The sequence below is a fragment of the Harpia harpyja genome, chromosome 5 (genome assembly GCF_026419915.1).
Source record: "Harpia harpyja isolate bHarHar1 chromosome 5, bHarHar1 primary haplotype, whole genome shotgun sequence".
NCBI classification, from domain to species: Eukaryota; Metazoa; Chordata; class Aves; order Accipitriformes; family Accipitridae; genus Harpia; species Harpia harpyja.
The window spans coordinates 40,835,096-40,847,612 of NC_068944.1; the positions used below are offsets into that span (position 1 = coordinate 40,835,096).

Here is a 12,517-nt window from a genome sequence, read left to right on the forward strand (position 1 = left end):
TACCATGGGACATCCCATCTAGTATAGGAACTGGGAAGTGGGGGCGGGGAATCGCTGCTCGGGGGACTGGCTGGGTGTCAGTCGGCGGGTCGTGAACAATTGCACTGCGCATCATTTGTACATTCCAATCCTTTCATTACTACTGTTGTCATTTTATTAGTGTTATCATTATCATTATTAGTTTCTTCTTTTCTGTTCCATTAAACCGTTCTTATCTCAACCCACGGGTTTTGCTTCTTTTTCCTGATTTTCTCCCCCATCCCACTGGGGGGGGGGGGGGGGGGGAGTGAGTGAGCGGCTGCATGGTGTTTAGTTGCTGGCTGGGGTTAAACCACGACAACATGACAGAATGAAAAAAATAATACAAACACAAAAAAGCTAAATCTAGAGGTTGACAACCACCTAAACTGTTGAGTGCAGAAATAGTACTGACTGTATAGAGCTCACAAAGAAAGTTGCACGCAAGAAGAAACGTTGACTTTGTAATACCTCTTTGACTACAGACAGGACCCGTGGTTAAAAAAACAAAACAGAACATCAAAAGTACATCGAGAGAACATCAAATACATCTTGTAGGGCACAGGGCAGACCCTTCCATTTGGTCACACTTTCATATTTTTCCTCAGTGACCAATTCTACACAAACAAACAAAAACAATAAACTCATCCTAAATTGCACCTCTCATAATAAACCTTTAGAACAGTTATTTGACTGCTAATTTCTATTAACCCCTGCAAAATATAAACCCACAGTAATATTTCAACATGTAAATTACTACTAGTTACATGTGAATTGTTGGCAGTCAAGTCTTGGACTATTGTTAGAAACAACATCCATCTTTCCAAGCCTTTAAATCTTATTTTCTTATCTCACAAAACCCACAAGATTCTCCCAGAAAGCCCATTACATCATGACTAAAGTCCAGGTTAACACCAATGCTGTAAAAGTAGGATTTTACACCATTTCATTACTTAATGCTTTTCGTGTTTTATTTATTATTACCATTTGTCCCTGTGCCTGCATCTCTGTGTTGAGATCATGACTTCCTATATGCTTTATAACACTAAATATTCTACAAACACAAAGGAATACGAAAAAAAGGTCTTGAAACATTTAAAAAAAAATTGCTGAACTGTGAGAAAGTCTGAATTCTTGTTAGTTTGTCATGACCCACAAGCAAAAAGAGCAAGAACTTTTACTGAGTACATGCCTTACTGACCTAGGTAGCCCACAGCATTGAACCCATCCTCTCCCCTGCAGCTCCACTCCTTCCTATATATAATCTCCTCCAAATACCAGGAAGCTGTTTGACAGAGAAAAGGAGCACTCAGCCACTCAAAACAAACAACATGGTATATTTAAAGAGGACATACTGATGTTTCCTACATTTCCTAATATTTCATTGGGGATTTTTTGGCAGAGGATGCTTTTTCAAAAATAACTTCAAAAAACAATCTATTTCTGAAACTTGTAAGATTAACAAAATATACAATAAAAACATTCCTTAAAGAAACTAAGGGGAGGGGAGGGGGACATTAAGCCACTTTGTGTAACAATGCTGAATAAAACAGCCTGCGGACGTCTTCCTACTATGGCCATCTATTATTAACAAGCACATTGCTACAGCACTGAATAGACTGGAGCCCCACAGCCCAGAGATGCACCAGCAACCCAATAGTGTAATTTTCTAGAAGCACTTACCTTCTAATAGACAAAATGTAACAAAGTGGGTAAAACAAGGAGGCTTGAGAAATTCACAGGAAAGGAAATGGCAGGAAAGTTAACATGGAGTAGACAGAGAAATGGGTGTATTACTCTCGTTCCAGGTGATACACTGCAATTTGTAAATCACTTCTAAAAACAAAGTTTTTGGAACCTCCTGCTCACAGGAATATTTAAGACATAGGATAACGATGTTTTTCTCCAAAAACACAACTTCTCAGTACAGAATCACAAGTATGGTAGAGCCCCAAAATAATCATGGAACAGAATCATGCTTCCCATTACCCAATCACAACTATTTCTCAATTTCGATGTGTAAAAAAACCCCACATACCAAGGATTACAAAAATAACATTACTAAGTGATTCAGGTGCAGAAAAATAGAATCTCTACAGTCTGTCAGAAGCTATTTCCTTCTCCTTTGCAGATCAAAATTTAAGTATTCCAATCAATAGCACAAATGTATAAACGCAGTAAATGTGAAAATTTTACATAATTTTTTAGCGATAATTTGTCACAAAGTATTATCTTGAAGCCAGTTATGATATGGCAACATCCCCTTCATCATCAGATATCCCTTTAAATATGTAGTTTGCTTTCTTGCTAATTAACACACAGCCTTTGCCCCATCTTCCCCAACCATTGCTCCTTTCTCACAGAGGAGAAAAAGAAGTATGTCACACAACAAAAATGATAAAACTACTGTGATGCTACATCCCTACTATTTTAATTTCAGCAAATACTACCTGCAATACTTGGCTTTTTTTTTTTTGTCAGACATCATAAATTTAAACTTTGCTGCTTTCAACAAATAATTAAATTTTCAAAAAGTATAGGTAATTAAGACTGCCAAAAATTAAAATTGAGTAAGAAGTCAGCAATTATAGACTGCATGTATTTTACCAGATCTGCAAGGGACTCTAATTAAACACATATTAATTGCCCTAATCTTCTTAGGCAAGTAATAAATTGGAAGAGCTGATTAATGCACTGGATTTAGTTCAGCTTGTTAAATCTGACACCCTGGCAAAGGAAGACTATCTTGAAAAGCTCTTTTAGCTAAGTAATTGGAATTTTACTCTCAGTAATTTGCCGTTCCATAATAAGAGCTATTTAGTATATTGACTCTTCATCGGTTGTTTTTTTTTTTTAAATACATGTTCGTTATATTTAAACAGTACCATTATGCTGCTCATAAAGATTATGAAAAATTATGAACTTTGACCTTTACTGTCCATCAAAAGTCACTTTCACTCTGAACACAAATTAGTATATTTCCTTGTAGGCTATAAATCCTAATTAATTTTAATTCTAGAAGCTGCTAATAACATTTTATAAAGTCCATACGGACACATTAAGTCCTCCATACAATTCATAAAGCCAGCAACTAAACCAGTTTTCAATATTAAATAACTGCTGATGACTGCTGGAATACAATGAAACACCATTCTCCAATGAGCCTCAAATTCTCTCCTTTTCACCTATTTACGCAAACACTTCTAGACTTACAGGTACTCAGTCACCTGGCAAGGGAGTAAAACATTTTTGTGATAACAATAAAGCAGTATCAGCCAAAAAAAAAAACCACCCCAAAACCCCCCCAAACTTTGGAAACATGCAGGTAGGGATTTTAAAGGTCTGATTTCTCTCTAACACAGTTACTACTCCTGGCTTATAACATGGAAAGATGCATCAAGCTTCGCTTAAAAGTAAGCAGATGCGGATGACCAAAAAAGAAATCTCCTGTACTAAGGAAAAAAACCAGCAAGTATAGAATAGAGCAACAGAAATTTTTATATTTGAAAAATGTTCTGCAAGTATTCCATGAAACTTGAACAGCTTCTCATATGTCCTAGAAAATGTGGAATTGTATAAAGCCTTTCTTATGAAGTATCTCAGAAAGTCATACATGTTCCAAATCAAGCTCAGTTTGAAAAAAAATCTTAAATATATAAATATCTCACTGCCTTCAAATTTTTATTCTATACTCTTCAGAGATGACATTTCATATTTCTGCTTTAGAGCCTATAAGCTCCAGCCTCTACGTTTAAAATCTGTTACTCTTCTGTTAGAGAAAAACAGTGTTCATACATCTTGAAAATCACTGTCACAGTGAACCTAAAACCAATACTTTGCTCCTTAAGTGAAATGTAGTATTAACTAAGGAGTCAGCCAAACATTCATTCGAAGCAGCACAATGATTTTCACAAATGAACTATAATGCTTAATACAAGCAAATACCAAAAAGCTGATCAAATAATACTAGGGGACTGATAAGTCATGAAATGAGACATGAAGGTACCTCAAAGAACTACAGTTAAACTTGGATGTCTTTCAAATACTTCCCACCCATTTTCCATGATGCAGTACAGAGTATAATTTACTGCTTATCACTGGGTAAACAGGTAGCATTCAATTTCACCTCTCATCCTCAGTAGTCTTATGAAGGAAATAGTACTTCACCTTCACAATAATGAGTTTAAACAAGTGCTATATTATTCTTCCATTGGTTGTGTATTAATCAACAGGGTTACAGCAACAAAAAGGGTTTTGGCCTGTGCCTGAGGCTCCCATATACTATTAGAAGAAATCATAAGTAGCAAACCAACTCCAACTATTTTCCAGTTGACAGTATCGACCATTTAAAGATCTGTTAAGACTGGTTAGCTGTAGGCACGGTTACAACGTGAAATTTCACAGCTGAACTTGAGGTCTCTAACACAGAGACCTTCAAGGCTTATAAAGACACTCACATGATGAAAAAAGCCCTCAAATTTCAGGATTTACATAACTGAAAGCAAAAGAGAACTGGAATTCTAAACAAACTCTTGACTTCCTAAGCACAGTGTCAGTTCAGCGCTGCTGAACATCAACTTAAGTCTGAAATATGACAAATATTCAGTTTGCGACTTGCCTCTCCGCGCACGAGCTCCATTTCGTTGCTTGAAAAGACATAACACAGCCTTATCAGTGGCAGAATACAGTTTGTCACGATTCAGTACTGAACAGGGAAAGCCATTGAATATTATTTAGTTAAGTGAGAAGTCAATGAAAGTGAACAGTGAGAGTTACAAAATCCTTGATGAAAGGGGAAGATTCAGATCACAGGATGTGCTTAACCTGTCAAGAGCAAAAACCCAGTGACTACCGCCTCTGGTCCAGAAGATGCTGGGTTCTGTCTCACTTGAAAGAACTGTGCAATAACTGGAAAAGCAAAATACTGACAGAAGTTCGTATCTCTTTTTATGACTTATTTGCATTTTTATAACACATCACCAAAAAAATAATCTAAACACCAAATTAGATTGTGGAAATAATCAAAAGATTTTAGATTAGATAGAGCAATGAGCTAGATACGCAGATTCTGAGAAGTACACTAGAATGCATAACATGAAGTCATTAAGACCAAAGCATTTCTTACTGCATTTATTAATGTTTCGTTTCAGTTCAAAGGACTACAATATCTTCTAGTAAACTGAAATCACATTAAAAGCTAGACTCTGCATTTTGTAAAGCAAATCTGAAGAAGGTGGAGCCCTTGTTTTCTCCCCTACAGATTTCTAACAAAAAAAACACAACCCCAAACCATTGGGGTTTTGTGACAAAAATATTTCTACATCTATCTTCTCAGCACTTTTCTACCATCTTTCTCCATATTTCTGCAGGCAATACAAAACTTAGCTTCAGCATTTCTTGTCAACATTAAAGCCTAAAATCCTGACAAGCACACGACAAAGTCTTGTGTTTGAAGATGCTATGTATTTAAATTTTCATGATATCACACTTTCCAAATGTTACAAGCATACAAATCAAATGTATGTTCTTACTCTTGCCAAAGAGCTTTCTAGAAAAAAAGAACACCTACAAGATTTCCAGTTTTTACTGACTTATCTCTCCTTTTCTGCACGTTTCTGAACTTCACATTCTTTTGGTCCTTGAAATTAAAACACAGAAAAAAATGTTGTTGAAGAGATTTCCATAAAATTCTTTAAACAGAAGTTTTAATTATGACTGTTTCCCAAGTAATATTTGTAAGCTGCAGAGACTGATAATGCACTACCATTCCCCTTTCAACAACTTCTTAAGGATGTCTCTGTGGTCTAAATAGACATGTAATCTATACTAAAAGTAAGTTCTTCTGAAACACATGCTTATGTTATTACCTAAACGTTTCAGTTCTTATTGTTATTATAAAAGTAGCAAGCAAAGACTTCTGTATATTTTACCTTAACTGTGAATACTGTAAGACTTAATCAATTTTTCCCCATACACCCTATTAAAAACACCTATAATTTTAAAAAGTTATAATTATTACATTATTCAAAAAAATTGAGAACTATTCTCTTCTGCATTCTAGTCACTTAGTTTATCATCCTATTTAAGACTTTTTTTTAAATCCTTGTGTTTTGGGTAAGTGGTGAGTAACAAGATGATATTTAGGCACAATGCTGAACTTTATCCCAATACATAATCTTGTTAGTTTCAGCAGAATTAATGAAGTACTTAAAGGTAAACAGTTTTAATCTTTCTTAGATCACATATCACATAGGATTTGTGAACAGATGAGAATTTCCCCTCTAATTCTTCAGGTTCACACCTTTAGATAAGCAGTGTCAGAGAGAGAGAAATACAACAACAAAAGATACACCACCAAAAACTGAAGGGGCTATGGGATGACAGAACTAGCAAAGTCTAGCCTTGGGTTTTTTCTAAAAGAAACTTATACCACAAGTGATACATTAGAGACTCAACTAACATATTAAAGATTCAAAAGCTTTCCACTTGAATCTTTAATATACAATTTTACTTGTGTTTCATCCTTTTATAAATAATTGTTTTAAACGTTCATTTGAGACACATCTCAGTGCAGCAATATGACTGTTCTCCTCCCTCAGGAAACAGTCCCTCACATCTGAAAAGTTCAGTTAACTAGAGCACTATCAAACTGTGTGTAAAATAATCACCTTTTGATAACTTGACGGCAAATTAATTTTTGCTATGACAGACTAATCTTTGAAGGAGGTTGCGGGTCCTTTTTGCTAATAATGATTCATCTTAGTTCACGATACTAATTTCTATTGATAAGTGCACATGTGCATCTTCTCCAGTGCGCATATACCCACACTTCTTCCAGTATTCAAGACAAGAGTTAGCAATCTTAACAAAATCCAACAGTCGCAAATTTCAAGGGACATAACCCAGTTGATACATTCTATAAAGAAATTAGAGACCACTACAAACCTCACTAACTTCTACTCCACCTGCAAGATGTTTCCTCAACACAAAACTGCAGATACATACCTTCAAAAATACATCGAAACAAATACATTGCATATACAATAACCCTTCCCATAGGTGGGATTCAAAGAATAGATGTGGCAGATGCCAACCAATTCCATTACATGCACTAGTGCAAGGCACCCTTATACAATGACAAGGATTATAAGAGAACCTAAAGGGAAGAGACAAAATCGGTTATCTGTAACAAGGGCAAGAAATCTGTTGTTTGGCAAATGACCTTCAAATGAACATTTCTTGTAGACTACAGTCTAATTACTTTGCTAGACTGTAAAATGAAAACCCTTAATTGCTTGCAGCCCCATAACTTCAACAAGGAAGAATGCAACATTAAAAACTAACTATATAAATTCATAGTCGAAGTTTTATTTTGCATCAGAATGTTATGTTTACACTGTCTTTGGATCCAACAACCCATCATAAACTTACTTTTGTATTACATTCTGTAAGCTGAGCATCATACCCAATTCACTTTTCATCTTTTCTCTGTTGGCACGGCACTCTGCCAAATAGCGGAGAGCCTAAAAGAAAGAGGACAGCAAATCAGTAATATGTCCAGTACATTATCATTCATTTTTATTAGTGTACATCTGCAAAACATTCACAATGTGAGTTCTAGTAAGAAGATAAAGAGTATTATCACCTACTGTGAACATTAAAAAATTGTTTTATTCTTATAAATACACAGAAAGCATAGAATATCTAATCTATGAGAAAAGGTTGAGAGACTGGGTTTGTTTATACTGGCTAAGAGAGTCTAAGGGACAATCTAACAGCTGTCTACAACTACTCAAAAAGCCTTTAGGAAGATGACTAAGCCAAACTTTCCTCTACAACAGCAGACAACGTAACAAGGGGAAGCAGCCACAAATTGCAGCTTGGGAAGTTCAAGTCAGGTATTACAAAAACTTTCTTCCACTATGAAGGTAGTTCAACACTGGAACAGATAACCTAGTGCGACTGCAGAATCAACAAGACAAAGCTACAACTGACCTGATTGAGTGTTGGTGACAGTGCCAATTCAAGCAGGAAGCTGAAGTGAATGACTCCCAGAAGCCCCTTCCAACAAACATTTATGTGATCTGAGATCTGAAGTAATTTTTACACATTATGCTTCTAGTACAATTTCCATCAATTCTATGGGCTCCCCCAGTACTAGAAAACTCACCACCACCAAGTTTCTACCGTCCACAGAAAAAGATCTACCACATTTATAAGCTTCTGAAGACTAATTACAATATTCATCACTCCATACAGGAATAATACAAGCAGCAGCAAGCTGCTTAGGTTATTGTTACCTAAACTGGGAATTTACACTTACTTGTTGCCCAAGGTTTTGTTTATTTGACTTTCAGGGTAGACTCTTTGCACAACTTCACACTGCTGACCCCAGTCAGCAACTATATATTTGCATGATCCTCCTAACATAATACTCTTCCAGTTAAAATGTCTCGTGAACAGAAGGACTGACATCTCTCTATTGTTAGTGCTGACAGACAATATTTTCTTAGAAGGAACTAAAGCCGTACGGTGCATTGTGCTTTAATCAGTGTTTTATTGATGTAGGTACAAGAACTGCACTTGCAAATTCCTGCAATACACAAATACAATGGCTTATAAAATGGGTTTTGTGATAGCCAGGTTTAGAAGTGCACCAATTCTTTAAATATAGTCATATAATAGCTATGCTGCTCAATAGCTGCTTTTAAAATAACATGCTCCTTAATCCCTTCAGAGATAGAGAACTAATTATCTGGGTTTTTTTCCTAAATCATCTTCAGTACTTATTAGGTAAAATTCAAGACCATTTTATTATCTTTTAAGAAAGTCTGACTGCTGTCTGGCATGATAAAAACTCTAAATGTAATTTTTGCTATTTCCTGATGTGGATCAGCATCAATAACTGCAGTTTATAAATGTTGTATATGCATTTATTTTCTTACTTTTCAACTACGGGGAAATGCCTGAATGATAGCTCTGAGCTACTAAATTTCATGTTAAGAAATATATCTTTACTGGCAGAAAAAGTTTCTCATTTTTATTAGTCTGCTCAGGCAATTTAGTATCGATGTAACATTGTTGGACAAAGAAAAACCCATTCTCTTAACGGCTAATTATGAGTCAAAATGGAGGCAATCTCTTTTCATCTGTTGCATACTCTACACAGAAGTGTAACTTCCACTGAAGTAAGACCAAAGACAAAGTTATCAGAACAACTTAAGTGGCCTGGCCTTTCAACACTAGGAAGTCCTATTTCCCCCTGCCTTGCACCTTCAAAGAAGTCAGATCATTCATGCTTATTAAACTGCAGTCTACTGAAGGCATAAGGAAGATTACTATTCCGGACTTTGGCTCAGATCGCTGTTCAGCAAAACACTTACCTACGTTAGCTTTAAGCTCACAAGTAATTTCATCATAATCAATAGGACTATCTCCATACTTGAATATAAAAATGCACTGTCATCAATCTTAATAACAAAAGACACCTTTGATGTTTTATAAGTGAAACGTTACTGTAGTTTCAGAGTCCTATTTTTTTTAATTTTAGTCCACATTTAAGAGGGAGGAAAAAAAAACAAGTAGTATTGCCTGGGTTACTTCTTTTTAGAACATTCAAAACTTTTAGCATTTGAACTGTACTGTAAAGAATTCCTGGAATCAAAACTAGAGAAAACTACAGAAAAATATACCACTTCTTTATCAGGCAGAAGAAAGAATACCCTCCCTGAAAGACTCTACCACATACCAAAAAAGTTAAATAGTGAACTAGTATGAATCATACAGATTATTTATAATTTCAGCTATGGGAATCGCAGAATAATACAATAAGAAATTTAAAGTCAGTGCTGTACATCTCCTTATTAGATACAAACTTAATGGAAAGTCATCACATTTAATGATTGCCATTCAAATGGAAGCACCTTTTTGACCAATGGGATGGCTAGAAAAACAAAACCAAACCAGAACAACCTTTCAGAATGGAAAAATCAAAAATGAAGACTAAAAAGTTATCAGCAAAGATATTAAAAGCTACAGAACCTAAGAGGTTCAAGAACTCATGAACACAAGGAGTCCGAGTGGCAGACAAAAACATGTTTTCACAGTAAACTGACCCATTTCTGACTGCAGCCAAGGTCCTGGGATACGGCATGGTCTCCTCTAAACTCTGATTCTTAATCTACTCTAACTGTAGGTTATCACTAAATGGAACAACCCAGCTGTCTCCCATTCCCACCCAAGGAGATGTCCTTACAACACAACTTGAATATCAGGGGCTGTGGAAGCACACTGTGAACTGGATTAGCGCTCATCAATCTGACAAAGTCAGTCCTTTTTATGTAGGGTTTATTTTTGTAACATGATCACAGACTGATTACCGAATCTCGTGCAAGTGCTGAGAATACACAGCCCAAAAGGAAGGAAAAAGAGAGTGAGACATCCAAACAAGATCCTCTTTTAAGACCACAACCTAAGGAAACTGCACTGGAAAGAAAACCGCACTGGAAAGAAAACCAATGCAACGTATTCCCAAGAACTGTAAACTCAACTCAAAGTTCTTCCAGTGAAGAACATTATAGTCTGGCAAATGCTATGGCAAGGCTAACCTAAAAACCAATTAGCAGGACACAGGTCTTCCGGATTATGGGACCTCATTCCCTGAACCCAGAAGAGTATCAGAAACACTGAAGTAATTCCAAGAAGTCCACTAATACTCACTATGAAAAGTAAAACAAATGAAAAATACAGAATTATGGTACAGATAGGTCTTAATGGTATAAAGAATAATGTATAATTGTATGTAAAAGCCAGAGCTCTTTAGCTTCACATTGTTTAGACTTCAATAATGACATAAAAACGGAAAAAATAGCACCACATAAATATTAGTAACTTAAAAATCTTTTTAGAAGAATTAGAATTAGACCTTTAAGAAGATCCTGACTTTTGTTTGTCCTGTTTCTAAGGAAGAAATACACTTTTTTAAGTTAGTATTTAGAATCAGGATGAGAAATCAGGACTTCAGCATTTATGATTTAGAATGAGAAGAAACAGACAAAAGCTGGAACAAGTTGTATTAGATATTAATGGATTTTGGGTTGGTTTTTTGGGCGGGGTTGGTTGTTTGGTTTTAATACCATGAGGGTGGTCAAGTGCTGGAACAGGGGCCAGAGGGGTTACAGAATCTCCATCCTTCAAAGTGTTCAAGAATCAAGCAGACACAACACTGTGCCATGACCTGAGTACACTTAGTTTGAATATGGGATTGGACTACATCACCTTTGGAGGTCGTTTCTAACCTAAATTTTTTGGGGGTTTTTTTTTGTTTGTTTTTTTTTTTACAATATGAATGTTGAATCACTGTGTATATTTACCAAGCTCCATGACTTCATCTTAAGAAAGAGATTTAAGGATGCTTACCTCCCTCCACACAAAAAGTCAAATAGCTGTATTAGGGAAAAAATGCAAAGTAAATTAATCTCTTCCAAAAAACATAAATTCCCCTGGAATGTGTCACTGCTAAACAATTTTTGAAATACATATTTTTAAAAAAACCACATATAACGAGTATCAAACATAACATAAAACCAGGTTTTATTTTTTACCTTTTTACTTGGTTAAAGACATATTAACAAAAGTTACAAAATGTCCTACTGACATACAAATTTATCTCCAGAATACTTACTAGTAAAGCTGAATGAACAACTGGAGGGTTGGGATGGTCCAAAAACAGAATAAGACCTGGTAGGCATCCTTGATCCTGAACAATGGCCCGTCTGTTCAGTGGGTCAGCTGCGAGATCTCGGAGTTGGTTAACTACAGATAGTGCATCAGGCTCCTCACTCATAGTAGAATTCATTTTTTCTGCACCATGCATACAAAATACCTGCTAAAAAAAAACCCCAACAAACCTCTATTACTAATACCACAACATTTATCATCAATTAAAACGCAGGTAAGACAAAAGCACAAAGGCACTGATTTGTTATGAGCATAGAAGTATAAAAAACCAAGGACTAGAATTCATGGAATGTGGATGGAATTGATAAGGATGTGGATCTTGAAATTTGTAAACTGGAAATCTAAACTTCCTATGCAGAGAACAGGTAGGCTTGGTTAACAATATTTTGATTTGTTTCCTCTACGTAATTTCAGACCAGTCAGCCACTCCAGCCAGGGAGTGTGTTTATGTTGCGTTTTTTACACTACTGACAAACATTTCTGAGAAATCCATAGTTTTCTTACAACAAGGTACCCTAGAAGTCTATAAACATCCTCCTGTATAAAGACGCGTAAAATAAAAATTTCTATTTTCAGAGTACCTTTAGCAATAATCAATTTTACAGAAAAATGAACCAGAATAGCCAGCAAAAGATTAACACTGCATCAGGAACAGAGAACGTCAAGTTTTAATCTGGCTCTACATGTCAAATAAGTACTGTAACGCCATACTCATTCAAAGGCAAAAAGGGGTTTAGAGGGTGGGGCTTGGTTTCTTTTT

General features: G+C 35.7%; 1 protein-coding gene across 4 annotated transcripts in view; it reads right to left on the reverse strand.

Annotated features, from left to right (window-relative positions):
• Positions 1 to 12,517, reverse strand: part of ARMC1 (armadillo repeat containing 1) — a 32,189-nt gene that overhangs the window by 17,871 nt on the left and 1,801 nt on the right. Inside the window, exons 2-4 of one of the 4 annotated variants that reach the window (XM_052787302.1) lie at positions 11,702 to 11,902; positions 8,014 to 8,109; positions 7,450 to 7,541 (exon numbers count right to left, since the gene is read on the reverse strand). In XM_052787302.1, the coding sequence (XP_052643262.1) occupies positions 7,450 to 7,541; positions 8,014 to 8,109; positions 11,702 to 11,893 (380 nt within the window). In that variant the 5' untranslated portion in view covers positions 11,894 to 11,902. Of the gene's footprint in view, positions 1 to 7,449; positions 7,542 to 8,013; positions 8,110 to 11,701; positions 11,906 to 12,517 lie in introns of all 4 variants that reach the window. The other 3 variants (XM_052787301.1, XM_052787304.1, XM_052787303.1) reach the window with 3 other exon arrangements.